This window comes from Rhincodon typus, chromosome 22 (assembly GCF_021869965.1).
Source record: "Rhincodon typus isolate 14 chromosome 22, sRhiTyp1.1, whole genome shotgun sequence".
In the NCBI taxonomy this organism is placed as follows: domain Eukaryota; kingdom Metazoa; phylum Chordata; class Chondrichthyes; order Orectolobiformes; family Rhincodontidae; genus Rhincodon; species Rhincodon typus.
In genome coordinates this window covers 33,425,661-33,443,433 of record NC_063353.1, presented here as the reverse complement: position 1 = coordinate 33,443,433, position 17,773 = coordinate 33,425,661, and the positions used below count along the sequence as shown (strand labels likewise).

General features: G+C 40.9%; 1 protein-coding gene across 1 annotated transcript in view; it reads left to right on the top strand.

The window, feature by feature from the left end:
• Positions 1–8,100, top strand: part of hcls1 (hematopoietic cell-specific Lyn substrate 1) — a 48,692-nt gene extending 40,592 nt beyond the window's left edge. Inside the window, exon 16 of the mRNA XM_048610061.1 lies at positions 6,488–8,100. Coding sequence (XP_048466018.1) covers positions 6,488–6,624 — 137 coding nt within the window. The 3' untranslated portion in view covers positions 6,625–8,100. The remainder of the gene's footprint in view (positions 1–6,487) is intronic.
• Positions 8,101–17,773: the final 9,673 nt, after the last annotated feature.

Sequence of the window (17,773 nt, the reverse complement as noted above, 5' to 3'; positions counted from 1 at the left end):
TGCTGCGGGTCTCAGCTGCTCACTCTGTCCTGCTGCGGGTCTCAGCTACTCACTCTGGTCTGCTGCAGGTCTATCTGTTCACTCTGGCCCGCTGCGAGTCTTGTGAACCGAAGCGTCTGTTTCTGTGTTATATAACCCTGCAACTGTATGACTGTATTTACCATAATCTAAGTAAAAATTGTGTCCTCATTTCAGTCTTAAATGGCACTCCAGTTATTGTTAAGTTGTTTCCCCTGATTCTAGACTCCCTAACCAGGGCATCTACCCTGTCTATCTCTTTAAGTATTCTTAAGATTTCAATGAGATCACCTCTTGTTCTTTGAAATTCTAGAGAATACAGGCCCATTTGTCCAATCTCTCTTCATAGCACATTGCTGCCATCTGAGAATCAAGTCTGGTGAACCTTTGTTGCATTCCCTCTACGGCAATGATATCTTCATGAGAGAAGGAGACCCAACTGCACTCAGTATTACAGGTGTGGTCTAACCAAGCTCCTGCACAATTGAAGCATGACTTCACTACTCCTGTACTCAATTCCTCTTGCAATAAAGGTTAATATTCTATTAGCTTTCCTAACAGCTTGCTGCATCTGCATGGTAGCCCTCAGTGACTTTTTGACAAGGATACCCGAGTCCCTTTGTACATCTCCATTGTGTCTCCTATTTTGAGATTCTCATGCCAGCTGAAACATCTTGTCAATATCCAAGCTCAAGCACTCTCAGAATCTTGCATGTTTCAATCGATCACCTCTCATTCTTTTAAATTCTAATAAATAAAGGTCTAATCTGTTTAGCCCTTCTTGATAAGTCAACTCCTTCATCCCAAGAATCAGGCTAGTGAATCTTTTTGAACTTTCCCCAGTGCCAGTATATCCTTTCTTAAATATGGGGACCAAAACTGTACATACTATCCAAGTGTGGCCTCACTAATTCCTTGTACAGTCATAAGAAGACTTCCCTACTCTTATATTCCAACCCCCTTGTGATAAAGGCCAAAATTCTATTTGCCTTCTTAATTACTTGCTGCATCTGCATCTACAGAACACCAGATCCCTTTGTGCTTTACTGTTTTCAAATCTCTGTTCATTTAAATAACAGTTTGCCTTTTGATTCTTCCTACCAAAGTGCATGGTCTCACACTTTCCAACATTATACTCCATCTGACTTCAGACTTCCAGACTTCAGTCAATTAAGTTCACTTCACAATAGTGTAAAGCAATGGCGGACCATACTGAATACAGAAGAATCTATGGGTCATGACAACATCCCCAGTTGTAGTACTGAAGACATACTCCAGAACTAGCAACACTTCGAGTTAGGTTTTTCCAATACTGCTATAATATTAGTACCTGGATGGAAAATATGCAATATTGACTAGGTGTACTTTATTCACAAAAGGGATAAATCCAAACCAGCAATTACCTCCCTCTTCGTCTATTCTCAATCATCAGCAGTGTAACTGAAGATGCCATTGACACTGACTTACCATCAGCCTGCTGACTGATGCATAGTTGCTTTCCACCAGAACCTCTTGAGTCCAGATCTCATTAAACATTAGGATCAGTGATAGTGACGAAGAAGCTATCTGATTATCTTAAAATCTAACACCATAAGTAATAGAACAGGAGTAGGCTGCTCATCTTCTTGAACCTGTTGTGCCATTCAGTAGGATCACAGCTGATTTGACACTCCTCATGTCCACTTTCCTGTCCTTTCTCCATAACACTTGATTCCCCTACTGATCAAGAATCTATCTATTTCAGCCTTAAAAGTCCAACTATTTCAGTGATGTCCTTTTCAGGGAAGGAAATTTGCTGTCCTTACCTCTTGTGGGCCTATTCATGACTCAAGTGACTTCATCCAGTTCAGTTCACTCCAAATGATATAAACAAATGTTGAATACATTGGATAGAGCAAAGACTATGGGTGCTGACTGTATCTAAGCTGTGGTGTTGAAGACTATGCTCCAGAATTAGCCATGTCTCTAGCCATACTGATACAAAACTAGTATCTACTCAGCAATGTGGAAAATTGCCTGGGTATGTCCTTTACACAAAAAGGAGGACAATTCCAACTCAACCAATTTTTTCCCACTTTACTGTCAATCATTAGCAAAGTGGTGGGAGACGTCTTTGTCAGTGTTATCAGGTGGCACTTACTCTCAACAACTTGCTCAGCAATACTCAGTCGGGATCCTGATAGGATCAGTCAGCTCCAGATCCCACTACAGTTTTTGTCCAAATGTGGAAAAAACTGCAGAACTGAAAAGATCCCTAACATCAAGATACATTTTGAACCAATGTAGCATCAAGGAGAAAACTGAAGTCAATGGACATGAAGGGAACCTCTCCATTGTGTAGGGGTGGGGACAGAGGAGGTAAAAGGGAAGACTGGAGTTAGGGTGTGAATATCATTTAAGTACTAGATAATGACAATCTCCACAAGGGATAGTCTAACCACCTCCCATTGACTTTCAACAATGATCATTTATGTCTATGAGTTTGCCACCATTAACATTCGGGTCATTGCCATTTATCTAAATATAGACCTGCTTTGTCTTCAAGAGCAGGTCAGAGGTTGTAAATTCTGTGGTGAATAACTCAACTTGTGAATCACCAGAATCCTTCTAATATCTGTAAGGTGCAAGACTGGGATCTGACGGAATACTGTCCACTTGCTTGGATAAGTGCATATCTAACAACACTCAAGAAACCTGACACCATCCAGGACAAAGAGTATGATTTGATCATTTACCCAGCCCCATTTCATTCCATCTAGCACCACCACTGTGACATCAGTGTGTAAAATCGACAGGATACACTGAAGCAGCTCACCAATTCTTCTTTGATGGTATTTCCCAACCTGTGACCTCTCCCACCTAGGAGACTAAAGGACAGCAGACATATAGGAATACCACCATCTGCAAAGTTGCCTCCAAGCGATACACAAATCTGACTTAGAAACTAATCAGCATTTCTTCATTGTTGCTAGTTCAAAATCATGGTACCGCCAACTTAACAGAACTGTGAATGTACTGCAGATTGTCATGGCTCAAGGAAGTGGCTCATCCTCACTTTCTCAAGGGCAATTAATGATGGACAATAGATGTTGGACCTGCCAGCAATGCTCATATTTCATGTCCAATTTTTCATTAAAAAAGGATTACGCCTATTCTTATTTATTTCTTCCATCATTTCAAAAACCTCAATTATATGATGAAATTGTGAGTTATGAGCCAGGTTTATGCAATCTGACCTCATAATTTAGCACATTCAGTCTCAGTGTAATTCTGGTGAATCCTTACTGAATCAACGGTAAGTCTTTTATATCCTCCTAGAGAAATAGATGCCCAGATCTTAATGCAGTAGTATAGATGGCATCTGATTAAAGTTTCGTACAAGTGAACCATCATTTCCTTTCATTTGTAATCCACCCCACTCAGGTAAATACTCACATTCCATTTGCCTTTTGCTTATCTTTTTGCAGCATTCTATTAGCTTGTAGCAATTTGTGTCCATTTGCATCTAAATTCCTTTGTTCTTTCACAATTTCTAGTTTCTCACCATTAAGAAGATGTTATGATTTGTCTTTTTTGGATCAAAAGTGGATGACCTCATACAACTTGACTTACCATTAGTTTTCCCACTCAGTGAACATAAGAACATAAGAACTAGGAGCAGGAGTAGGCCGTCTGGCCCTTCGAGCCTGCTCTGCCATTCAATAAGATCATGGCTGATCCTTTCGTGGACGCAGATCCACTTACCCGCGTTCTCACTGCATCCCTTAATTCCTTTATTGTTCAAAAAAAATCTACCTTTTTTTTAAAAACATTTACTGAAGTAGCGTCAACTACTTCACGGGGCAAGGAATTCCATAGATTAACAACCCTCTGGATGAAGAAATTCCTTCTCAGTTCAGTCGTAAATCTGCTCCCTCTAATCTTGAGGCTATGCCCTCTTGTCCTAGCTTCACCTGCCAGTGGAAACATCCTCTCTACTTCTATCTTATCTATTCCCTTCTAATTTTATATGTTTCTATAAGATCCCCCCTCAATCTTCTGAATTCCAATGAATATAATCCCAATCTACTCAGTCTCTCCTCATAAGCCAACCCCCTCAACTCCGGAATCAACCTAGTGAACCTCCTTTGCACCCCCTCCAGTGCCAGTACATCCTTTCTCAAGTAAGGAGACCTGAAGCCTGTCTATATTCTTTTGGAACTTGCTGATTACATGTGCAAAACTTACTGCCTCTTACCTCACTGTCATCTACAAATTTAGACACAAAACTCTCTAATCTCTCACCCAACTCATTGATATTAATTGTCACAACCATACAACAAACATGTCCTTAGAGTTGTTCATGAACTAAGAATTTGTACAAGTTTGTATGTAGGCTCCATTTAATTTTGATTTTAAAATGTCCAGCACCAGAGCTTTAGTCTTAAACAAGACAAACGTTAGTTTTTATTTTGCAAAACTAGGGCTCTCGTTATTCAAGCAAAAGTAAAAGGCTATTAGCTAAAAGAAGATATATAACATTAAAAGTAGGTAAGAATGAAAGATGTGTATAAAGTTGAAAGTAAGATCATTGGAGACTTGTTCCTCCTTTAAATTTCACTTTCCAAAGTGAAAGATTGAAACTTTAAGTTTCATTCAGTAACTGTGATGGTAGGCAGTATTTCCAGTACAGGTGTACTGGCTGGTGGTCAGCAAGTTTTGGGTGAAAGAGAGAGAAAGTTTCTTGTTCCTCACTAGTCCCACAGTTACAGCACTTAGATATTGCCTGGACTCCTTATGGCAGAAGAGGAGTTGATTCCTGAAAACAAAAAATGCCACCAGCTCTGATGAAGAGGTCATCTAGACTTGAAATGTTAGCTTGCTGTCTCTCCATGGATGCTGCCTGACCTGCTGTGATTTCCAGCGTTTTTTCTTTTCAGTACAGATTCCAGCATCTGCAGTAATTTGCTCCTAGGAGTTCATTCCTGGCTATCTTCTTCTTGGTTCCCTTGGCTGAGAATCCCTTCCAATGATATCTCTTAGAAATTTTCCTGGGGTTTCTAAAAAATGACTATCAAACTAAACTAAAAATAGCTGAATAGTAAAAATTTCTGAAGAAGGGTCTAGGCCCGAAACATCGGCCTTCCTGCTCCTCTGATACTGCTTGGCCTGCTGTGCTCATCCAGCTCTACACCTTGTTATCTCAGATTCTCCAGCATCTGCAGTTCCTACTATCCCTGTAAAAATAGCTGCTGTGTTAATTTCAAATGAGGTCATGTTCCAATAGGCAATTAAGTCTGGAGTCCCTTTGAAGTATGTTCCCTCCTCTTGTTTTCTCAGAAGCTAAGAAGCCTTTACATCTTTATAAGATTCAGTGTACATCTCTGGAAGATCTTTTTGCATTTCAATATCTCTTCACAAACAGCTCTAGAGATTGCAGAGTCTGACAAACTTTAAATAAATATCCATGGAGACAGCTGTCTGTTGTGACAAAATCTTTGTTTGAAATATTTATCTCCCAGTCAAATGGCTTTTAATTTAATTCTAAATTCAAAGTTCTTGACACAATAATGTACTTTTAACAGGTTATCGTTACAAATCTACAGAATCATAATTATGTGTTTGTGACATTATGGTGAAAAGCTTAAGTGCCAATCCAGATCTCTCTCTTTATCACTTATCACAACCTTTCAACTGGAGTAATAATTGAAACCAGTACCTCAGCCCCTATGAAGCTCATTATTCACAACATAATTCTAATATCTCTTTTATACTCTTGAGTAATAATGTCTACCTTTGCTACACACTTAGCTCCCATTAAGCACCCCAACCATCATGGCCAGCCATGACTCAGTGAGCAGGACTCACACTCTGCAAAGAGGAAGTTAACTGTTATTCTGCCAGATGTGCCCTATATACTCTCCAAGTGCTGTAACTGCAGAACTAGTAAACAGGTGATGGTTTAAAGTCCGAGAGAAGCGCTGCACTGTCAGAAGTGTTGTCCTTCAGGTGAGGTCCCGTTGCTCTTTTGGGTGGGTAGAACATGAAAATAAAGAAAGCTCACTGTTCTTTTTTGATGCCTTCTGGTTGTCCCAAAGAGCTTTACAGCTGATAAAGGAAGTTTGAAGTTAATCATAGTGATGGTGCAAAAGTCTGATTGCTGTATTCAATGAAGAGTAGCAATGTGCTGGCCAATGTTTTCCTCAAATAACATTGCTGAAACAAATAATTCATTCACAATTATACTGGTGTTTGTATAGCCTTCTGGTGCACTGTTTGGCTGCCCTCTTCCCCACATTATACCAGTGACTACATTTCAAACACACTTCATTGATTGTAAGGCTATTTGGATATCCTAAGGTTTGAAAAGCTGCTATATAAATATGTGTCTGTCTTAAAGATTTGTTGCTGCCTATCAGCCATTGCAGAAGGCATTCAGCAGCAACCTGCTTTTATATTGATCACCAATTCTCCTTTAAATATGTTACAGAGGGTGACGATGAAATCTCCTTCGATCCCAAAGACATCATCACAAACATCGAGATGGTTGATGAGGGCTGGTGGCAGGGCCAATGCAACGGCAAAATTGGACTCTTCCCAGCCAATTATGTGGAGCTGATACAGTGAACATGGACCAATGGGAATGAAGTTCATTTCACCTTTCTCCATCAATACCAAACCTCCCGGCACTGGAGTTAAAACTCACCAAGATTTTAATAATTTTGCACCTGCTAAACATAAATAATTCTTTTTCTTTCTCATTAAAACCCAAATTCTGCTGTTCCCATGAATGAAACAGTTGCCATACTGCAGATTCCAGCTCAGAAAATTGGAATACTGGCTACTGATGTCTCCCGTTGCTAATTCAGAGCTACTTATTCAAATCCTATTTCCCTGTATCCTTTTATGTTTTCCTTTCCAAATTCTTTTCTAATTGCCAAAGTTGCTGGCTTTGCCTGGGGTGCAAATTCCTTGACTTTCAATTTATCATTCTTTTATTTAGTGTGGAATAATGAGTTTCCAGATTAGAATTGCTCACCACACACTCAACTGGCAGTTACTCATCTGCAAATAATGAAGTATTTTCTGTCAGGCTCCTTGCAGTGTACTTATCTCATGGTAAAGCTGATCCTCCATGTATTCCTCATTCAGACACAAAATTGGTGAATAAACATTGTGATAATAGTTTGTTATTAATTTACTCCATTGTTCCATTCCATCTCCATCTTCACGACACTTATTATGATTGACAGGATGATCAATTGTCTTGTATTGTTCCTTGTTCCGACAATTTGTCCCATGCCCCTTAAGAGATGTCTTTTATGCCCTATTTCTAGGGAACACTGTGGATTTGATTTGATTTGGTTTATTATTGTCACATGCGCATAGGTACAGTGAAAAGTTTTGTTTTGCATGCAGTACAGCCAGATCAGATAGTGTTGAAGATGGAGCTGTAGTCAATAAGTAGAAGCCTGGTGTGGGTATCCTTATTATCCAGATGTTTCAGGGATGAGTGTAGGGCTAGGGAAATGGAAGACTAAGCCTGGGAGTATTTTTGTTGACTTTTCCTCTTAGTGTGCACCGTATGTCTGTCAGCCACCAGTGGGAATGATCACCAGCGAATCCCCCCGCCCCAGTCCTAGTCACAAGCGCAGGCATGTCCTTTACTTTATTTCACGAGTTGGTCATGTTGATGATCAGCATTTTTCCTTTTGAATTTTCCTCACTGGCTCATGATCTAAAGTGGCAGCAGATGTCCCTATACATCACTGTATTGTCTCTGACTCCATCAACCAAAATTCAACTGATCACTTTGCAGTTAGGCATTTCTTAACTGGATAGCAACTGTTCACCTCGAGTCATCACATTGTGACGATGACAGCTAGCCCTTGTGAACAAATGCAAACCATTCTCCATGTTGCTGAACTAACAAAACAATTGGGGACCTGTGAGGTTAGCTCACAATGCTTCATGATGCTGGAATTATAAGTTGACTTTGCATATGCTGAATTAAAAAGTGTTCAAATTTTCATTCAATTCTTTTTGAAATGTTGTCCTGGTGTCTGCCTAGTAGTTACTTGTAATAAAGCATTCATGTTTTAATGGCTGTCTGTGTGAAAATATTTCCTCTCGTTTCTCCCGTTGTTCCCATGCTTATGGTCCTAAGACTTGTACCCCAATGCACCAATTAATGGTGTAATGCCACTTTTCCAGAACAGTGAAAAGTCTTTGCTATTCCTGAAATCTGAGGCCCTCCATTATTTCAGCTCCAGACTGGAATGGGATTGTCAGAATAAGGTTTGCAATATGTTCACACGGTGGTCTTAATATGTTTAATTCAGTTCAGCCTAGTGTGAGCACAGAGCTTTCACTTTGTGAGCGAAGAGTTATTGAACACATGCTGTACCTACCCTGAGAATGTTTGATGGGACAATATAGGAGAAACTGTAACAAAAGCTCCTGGAGTATATCTAATGAGCTTTAATAGTGCCAAGAAGGATTATGATGCTCCGGCTGATCAATTCTGTTTATTACATTTGGATTCTGATAGAGGAGATAACACAGTATTCTTTAGCCATTAGGAAATAGAAATCATAAGTCTGAAACAGTACTTTCAGACAGAAGCTGACATGGCTTGTTCAGGATGGATCTGAAAGTTGTGATGAGGAGGCAGTACAGAGATAATACATTAGTGCTTTTCTATGTTGTAGCTACATTCAGTCCCACTGGTCTGAGGCCAAACACTCTCAAATGGGCTGTGTCTTTGTCAGTGTGTACACTATATGTGACCAAATACAGCCATAGAGTCATTAGAGACATACAGCATGGAAACAGACCTTTCGGTCCAACTCATCCATGCCGACCCGATATTCTGGATAAATCTAGTCCCATTTTGCCCATATCCCTCTAAACCCTTCCTATTCATGTACGCATCCAGATGCCTTTCAAATGTTATAATTGTACCAGACTCCACCACTTCCTCTGACAGCTCATTCCATATACGCACTACCCTCTGGGGGAAAAGATGCCCCTTAGGTCCCTTTTAAATCTTTCCTCACTCACAATAAACCTATGCTCTCTAGTTTTGGACTCCCCCACCCTGGGGAAAAGGCTCGGCTATTCACCCTATCCATGCCCCTCATGATTTTTTAAACGTCGATAACCCTCAGCCTTCGATGCTCCAGGGAAAATAGCCCCAGACTATTCAACGTTTCCTCATAGCTCAAACCCTCCAACGCTGGCAGTGTCCTTGTAAATCTTTTCGAAACCCTTTCAAGTTTCACAACAACCTTCTTATATCAGGGAGACCAGAATTGCCCACAGTATTCTAAAAGTGGCCTAACCAATGTCCTGTACACCGCAACTGACCTCTCAAATCCTATACTCAATGCACTGACCAATAAAGGCAAGCTTATCAAACCCTTCCTCACTATCCTACCTACCTGCGACTCCACTCTTGAGAAACGATGAACTTGCACTCCAAGGTCTCTTTATTCAGCAACATTCCCCAGGACCTTACCATTAAGTGTATAAGTCCTGCCTTAATTCGCCTTTCCAAGATGTAGCACCTCTCATTTATCTAAATTAAACTCCATCTGCCACTCGTCGGCAGATTGGCCCATCTGATCAAGATCCCATTGTACTCTGAGGTAACCTTCTTCACTGTCCACTACACCTCCAATTTTGGTGTCAGCTGCAAACTTACTAACCATACCTCCTTTGCTCATATCCAAGTCATTTACATAAATGGCGAAAAGCAGTGGACCCAGCACCAATCCTTGTGGGACACTGCTGGTCACAGGCCTCCAGTCTGAAAAGCAACCCATCACCACCATCCTCTGTTTTCTACCTTCAAGCCAGTCCTGTATCCAAATGGCTAGTTCTCCCAGTATTCCAAGTGATCTAACCTTGCTAACCAGTCTACCATGAGGAATCTTGTCGAAAGCCTTACTGAAGTCCAGATAGATCATGTCCACTGTTCTACCTTCATCAATCCTCTTTGTTACTTCTTCAAAAAATTCAATCACGTTACTGAGACACGATTTCCCATGCACCAAGCCATGTTGACTATCCCTAATCGATCCTTGCCTTTCCAAATACATGTAAATTCTGTCCCTCAGGATTGCCTCAAACAACTCGCCCACCATCGATGTCAGGCTCACTGGTCTATAGTTCCCTGGACTTTTCCTCACCACCTTACTTAAATAGTGGCACCATGTCAGCCAATCTCCAGTCTCCTGGCACCTCACCTGTGGCTACTGATGATACAAATATCTCAGCAAGGGGGCCAGCAATCATTTCCCTAGCTTCCCACAGAGTTCTAGGATCATGTTACACCTGGTCAGGTCCCGGGAACTTAACCACTTTTATGCGTTTTAAGACGTCCAGCACCTCCCTCTCTGTAATATGGACTTATTTCAAGTTGTCACTATATATTTCCCCACGTTCTCTATCTTCCATATCCCTCTCCACTGAAAAAAACTGATGCAAAATACTAATTTAGTATCTCCCCCATCATCTGTGATTCCACACATAGGTGGCCTTGCTGATCTTTAAGGGGCCCTATTCTAACCCTAGTTACACTTTTGTCCTTTATATACTTGTGCAATCCCTTTGGATTCTCCTGAACCCTATTTGCCAAACCTATCTCATGTCCCCTTTTTGCCCTCCTGATTTCCCTCCTAAGTATACTCCTACTGTGTTTATACTCTTCTAGGGATTCACTCAATCTCTGCTGCCTATACCTGACAAATGCTTCCTTCTTATTCTCAACCAAAACCTCAGTTTCTCTAGTTAACCAGCATTGCCTACACCTACCAGCCTTGCCCTTCACCCTAACAGGAAGATACTGTTCCTGGACTATCGTTATCTCATTTTTGAAGGCTTCCCATTTTCCAGCTGTCCCTTTACTTGCAACCATCCACTCCTGATCAACTTTTGAACGTTCTTGCCTCATACCATCAAAATCAGCCTTCATCCAATTTAGAACTTTAACTTTCGGATCTGGTCTATTCTTTTCCAGTACTATTTTAAATCTAATAGAATTATGGTCACTGGTCCCAAAGTGCTCCCCCACTGACACTTCAGTCACCTGCCCTGCCTTATTTCCCAAGAGTAGGTCAAGTTTTGCATCTTTTCTAGTAGGTAAATCCAAATACTGAATCAGAAAATTTTCTTGTACACACTTAACAAATTCCTCTCCATCCAAGCCCTTAACACTATGGCAGTCCCAGTCTATGTGTGGAAACTTAAAATCCCCTACCATAACCACCCTATTATCCTTACAGATAATTGAGATCTCCTTAATAATTTGTTTCTCAATTCCCCATTGACTACTGGGGAGTCTATTGTACAATTGCAATAAGTTGATCATCCCACTTTCTTATTTCTCAGTTCCTCCCAAATAACTTCCCTGGATGCATTCCCAGGAATATCCTCCCTAAGTACAGCTGTAATGTTATCCCTTATCAAAAAAACCACTCCCCCTCCTCTCTTGCTGCACTTTCTATCCTTCCTATAGCATCTGTACCTAGAACAGTAAGCTGCCAGTCCTGTCCATCCCCGAGCCACGTCTCTATAATTGCTATGATACCCCAGTCGCATGTTCCCAGCCATGCCCTAAGTTCATCTGCTTACCTGTTAGGCCTCTTGCATTGAAATAAATGCAGTTTAATTTATCAGTCCTACCTCATTCTCTGCTTTATTCCTGCCTGCCCTGACTAATGACTTGCTCCTTTTCCCAACTGCACCAGTTTCAGACATCTCTTTTCTCACTATCTCCCTGGGTAGCCCCCCCACCACCCCACCCCCCACCTTCCCCCTTATTAGTTTAAATCCTCCCAAGGAGCTCTAGCAAATCTCTGCACCAGTATATTAGTCCCCTTCCAATTCAGGTGCAATCCTTCCTTCTTATGCAGGTCACTTCTACCCCAGAAGACATTCCAATGATCCAAAAACGTGAATCCTGCACCAGCTCCTCAGCCACGTATTCATTTGCCCTATTCTCCCATTCCTACTCTCACTGAATTGTGGACACTGGGAGTAATTCAAATATTACCACCCCTTAAGGAATTCCTTTTTAAATTCCTACCTAACTTCCTGTATAGTCTCGCTTCAGAATCTTGTCCTTTTCTCTTCCAATGTCATTGGTTCCAATGTGTACGAAGACTTCCTGCTGGTCACTCTCCCCTTTGAGAATATTCTGCACTTTCTCCGAGATATCCTGGATCCTGGCACCAGGGAGGCAACACACCAGTCTGATGTCTCGCTGTCCACTGCAGAAAAGTTCCAAAACAATGCAACAGTTACTCCAAATCACATTTACCATCCTCCCTCAATAAGTTTTCTTCTCCTTTTCTTTCAACCACAATCCAGTTTAGTGTTCAAAGTTGACCCAATTCCAGCCTCAAACACAAAGCCTGGATGTGAAAACACAGTCTCAAATTCAGTAACTTTTATCTTTTTATTCATTCACGGAATGTGGCTGTCGCTGGCTAGGCCAGCATTTATTGCCCATCCCTAATTGCCCAAAGGGCAGTTAAGAGTCAACCACATTGCTGTGGGTGTGGAGTCACATGTAGGCCACACCAGGTAAGGATGGCAGTTTGCTTCCCTAAAGGACATTAGTATATTGCCTAAATATTGCTGAAAAGAGAGTTACGTTGCTGAACTGTTTCATTCTACGTTTACCAGGATGAACACAAGAATTTGCTTCAGTCTGTCAAAGTTGACTTGCCAATCAGTGGGTATCCATCTCCCCTGTTGTGTAAATTGTCGTGACTGTTTGAAATATGGAATTCTTGTATTTGTCCTGATGAGCGCAAGATGTAAAGCTTTGGAAATATAACTCTCTTTTCAGCAATATTCAAGTTCTGTACTACCAAGCAACTAACTGTTTATCTTTCTGGTTTGAAACTTACTTTGTTATAATGAAACAGTTTCTCTAGTCTTGCTTTCTCGCACCAAGCTGCATCCAACGAATCAGTGGTATACCCTCTCTATGCCCTTAGTATCCTTCCCATTTAATCTCCTTCCATGGCCCATAGAGATTCTATGAATGATCATTAGTTGTTGTTATGCCCACGATTGAAATTACCACATTGACAGGGCATATAGCTCCAGCCATACAAATTATATACAAATGATAATTATCATAAAAGGCAGATTTGTGCAGAAGCAAAATAATTCAGCAGATATAGCACATATTTTTATCCCTGAGCTTTGAACCATTTTATGACACCAAAACAGAAATTTTCAAAATTCCCAGAATCATTTTTATAGTGTTGGAAGTCTGATTTGTATGATCTTTACATGGTTTTTAGCTCTCTGAAGCTTTGACTCACTCCTGCAGCATCCAGTGAAATGACTGAAACAAATTAGATGAAGATGTGACTTGAAATCTGCTCAGCCTGTGCTAAACTGAACGTGCATTGGATACAGAACTTCTACTCAAACTAGATCAATGACCCGATGGTTGAAATTACTTTGCTGTCATTAATGAGCACTGCACCAAACTCCTCTGTGATCCAGGTTTCTAAAATCAACACAACACAGCAAATGGCCAGCTTTTGTAAGAAAAAGCTGATTATTTGATGACTCAGTCATTAAGCATTTCTAATAAGCCTATCTATCCGGAATCAGAAGTAAATTACTGCTGACTTTCACAGGATTCATACATGCATCAACTTTATTGACAACAGTACTGAAGCATTCACTGTTTTATAACCAGGAGGGAACATCTGTGTTATTTAAAATCTAGTCACTCAACAATGAAGTGTGCATTTGCTCTCTGGTTTCTCGAGCTAAAAATAGGAATGGAAATCCTATCAAAAACGATAGACATTTAAAAGAAAATCTCATATAAAATTATTTATTCAGAATAACATTCAACAAGATCTTCCAAAAACCACATTCCTTGTCACCTCAAAAGACAAGGGCAATTACTGCATGGGAACAAAATCACTGTAAGTTCTCATTGAATGATAGAATAACTGCATACAAGAAGCTATTTGGCCTGTTGTGTCAGTGCTGACTGTCTGCGGGAGAGTCATTCTCCCACATTCTGGCCTCCTTTTTTTAAAATTCAGATAATTACCTCTTTTTAAGGCTTGTATTTAATCTCTGTCCACCATGCTCTCAAGCCAGCCATTCCAGATTCTAACCATGCACGGTATTAGTATTGTTTTCTTTATCAAAATCCTTGAATTGTTTTCCTTTAGTTCTTGTTATTTCCATCAGTGGCAGCAATTTCTTTTTATCAGCCAACTGAGCCAGAAATTGATAGATTTTTGGAGACAAAGGGAATCAATGGATCTGAATATTGGCTGGGAAAATCTTAGAGTCATACAGACATACCGCACGGAAACAGACTGCTTGGTCCAACTCAGTCCATGCCGACCAGATAGTCTACATTAATCTGGTTCCATTTGCTAGCATTTGGACATATCCCTCTAAACACTTTCTATTCATATACCCATCCAGATGCCTTTTAAATGTTGTAACTATACCTGCCTTCACCACCTCCTCTGGCAGCTCATTTCGTACTTGCATCACCCTTTGTGTGAAAAAGTTGTCCCCTCTAGGCATGGGTTTAAAGCTAAATCTTATTGAATTGTGGAGACAGCTCAAGTGGGCTATATCTTGCTTCTATATTTTATATGTACTTATTTTCTCCTGATATACCCTACGACAAATGCCAGTACAAATTCCCACACTTTGGTGGGTCCTGCAAGATTATGATTATGATTTCTCCCTGCACTATTTCAGTACCCAAAATATTGCAATATTTCCCACTGGGTGTGTCTGTATCTGCTCAAGTGCAGCCACGAGAACCACTGAGTGGCCCTAAATGGCTCTTACACCCATAGGGCACCAGCCAAGAACAGCTTAACACAACAGATAATTGGTCAACAGTGAAGATGCAATGGTTATGACATAAAGGAGTAGTAGGCAAAGGAAGAAAAAAAATTCAATAAAAACAAAGTTCTGAAGAAGTGTTATGTTGGACTCACAATGTTAACTCCATTTTCTCTCTCCACACAGATGCTGTCAGACCTGCTGAGTTTCCCAAGCAATTTCTGTTTTTATTTAAGAAAAATTCCAACTGGGAAATATATTGGCATGCATCATTGCTTGGTCAAAATTCTGGAACATCCTATTTAACAGCATCATCGTAGAATCCCTACGGTGGGGAATCAGGCCATTTGGCCCATCAAGCCCACATCACCCTCCGAAGAGCATCCCAGACAGACCCACCCTCATACTCTATCCTTGTAACTCTGTATTTTCCATGGCTAATCCACTTAGCCTACACATCCCCAAATACAATGGGCAATTTAGCATGGCCAATCCAACTAACCTGCACGTCTTTGGACAGTGGGAGGAAACCCATGCAGACACAGGGAGAATGTGCAAACTGCACACAGATGTTTGGCTGAGGGTGGAATCAAACTCAGGTCTCTGATGCTGTGAGGCAGCAGTGCTAACCACTGAGTCACCATATGGAAGCACCTTCAGTACAGGGTCGACAATAGTTTGAGAAGAAAGTCCCCAGTCAATTTTTCAAGGAATGGGCATTAAATGCTGGCAGTAAATATTTGTTTCTCTTGATTGACCAGTTTCATTCTGTCATAGTCAACATCACCAAAAGTAGATTAACCAGTCATTGTTCTTACCATACGTATGTTTAGTCATGGCAACTGCCTTGTGTGGATGCTTTAAGAGGAGTGATCAGGTACTACATAAAGATAAACCTGCATTTACTCCTGACAAGTGTCAAATTTGGCTTAACAGTTAGCACACTTGCCTCTGACTTAGAAGGTTGTAGGTTCAGTTTCAGTTGAGAAGCTTGACCACATAAACTAGATTGATATTTCAATACTGCATTCCTTTGGAAGTGATGGTAAACCAAGTGCATGTCCTCTCAGAGATAGTAAGAATTGCCGATGCTGGAGTCAGAGATAACACAGTGTGGAGCTCGAGGAACACAGCAGGCCTGGCAGCATCAGTGGAGCAGGAAAGCTGACATTTCGGGTCGGGACCTGAAACATCAGCTTTTCTGCTCCTCTGATGCTGCCTGGCCTGCATGTCCTCTCAGATGGACATAAAAGAGGAAGTTGCACTTTTGGAAGAATTCTGCCTCATGTCCTAGTCAATATCTCTCCCTCACTAACAGTTTGTCAGCCATGATTGATTGCTCAAATCTCTATAGTAGCACATGAACCTACAACCTGGTCATTGCTTAACTGTGTACTGCTGGCTGCTCAGGTTTCCTGCATTAAAATGGGACTTCATAATAAAATACAGAAAAAGCTCAAGTTTCATCTTTGCTATCTCAGATCTATGCTCAGGATCTCTCAGCTGAAGTTCTGGAACATGCTACTCATTGCTAAACCAGGGACGTATGCACTGATTAGGCCATGTTCATTAGATGGCTGATGACCATATATATATAAGGACCTTCCCTGCAGTCAACTCACTGTCAGTTCACAGACTCCCAGGTGTCCATATATCCACTACAAGAACACCTGCAAGTGAGATATGACAATGACTGACATTGAAACGGAAGGGCAGACACATTGACACATTGATACTGGAAGGCAGTTGCAAATGACCATGACCTCTGGTCGATGACTTAATTGGAGGGGATTGGGAGAAGTGAGTAGAAACAAGAAGGGCAGCCAACCAAGAAAAGGGCTTGGGGTAAACTGAGACCAGCAAGTAACGCGGCTTCTTAGTTCATTGTCTTATGTTACAGCAAATGCAGAAGAGATGGCCATAGTGAGGTTCCTGAGCCACATCAGGTGGTCTTTAGCACAGTCAGCACAAGCCATCATCTTATGAGATGCAAGGCTACCACTGCATTTTTAATAAAACTTAATTGGCTGTAAGGTGATGGATAAATAGGATTGCCAATTCTACCTGAGCATGCACTTGTTGCCTCAGTTACACAATCTCCTGCCTTCAACCACTCGATGTAGTGAAATAGCCTTTTACATCACTTGTATAACCAATAAACTAAATTATTCATAGAAAATCAAAAAGAACCTATTTCTTTTAATATCTATATTATTGTTCTCTTGGGCTGCCTGACTGGGAGATTAATCATCATTTCCTGGAGCCTTGGCAATCCAATCTAAAGATGCAGGATTGTTATTTCTTCCTTAATAAAATCTATTCCTGCCTGAGCGGCGACGGCCAATACCATCTCATCTGTCCACCTGAAACTTCTTCACCTCCTGAGTAATCTTTTTAAAATTTCACCTCCACCGTACCCAAAAAATTGTGCAGTAATGTGGCCAACAAACACTCAATGACAACAAGGTGCAGGGCTGGATGAACACAGCAGGCCAAGCAGCATCATAGGAGCAGAAACACTCAATGAAGCTGCTTCCCTCAGGCTTTCCTTCTATTTTCCTGAATCCTAACCACATCATTCAAGAAAGATCTCCTTTATCCACACTGTTTTCTTTTGGAGACTTTGCTTTCAAAACTATATTTATAGAAGTACAAAGTTCAAAGTTGAAACTATAGAAGAACCCAGAACTAGAAGCAAAAGTTGACAATTCAGCCTCCTCCACCATTTAGCAAGATTATGGCTGATCTTATCGCTTCCTCACCTCCAGTTTGCTGCCCGCTCTCCATAACTTTACAACCTATTACTAAGTAAACATCTGTCCCTCTCCTCCTTAAAATTACTCAATCTTCCAGTACCCGCTGCACACTGGGCTAGTTTTTTTTATCAAGAAGGCATTGAAGTAGGTGGGCTGACCCCAGA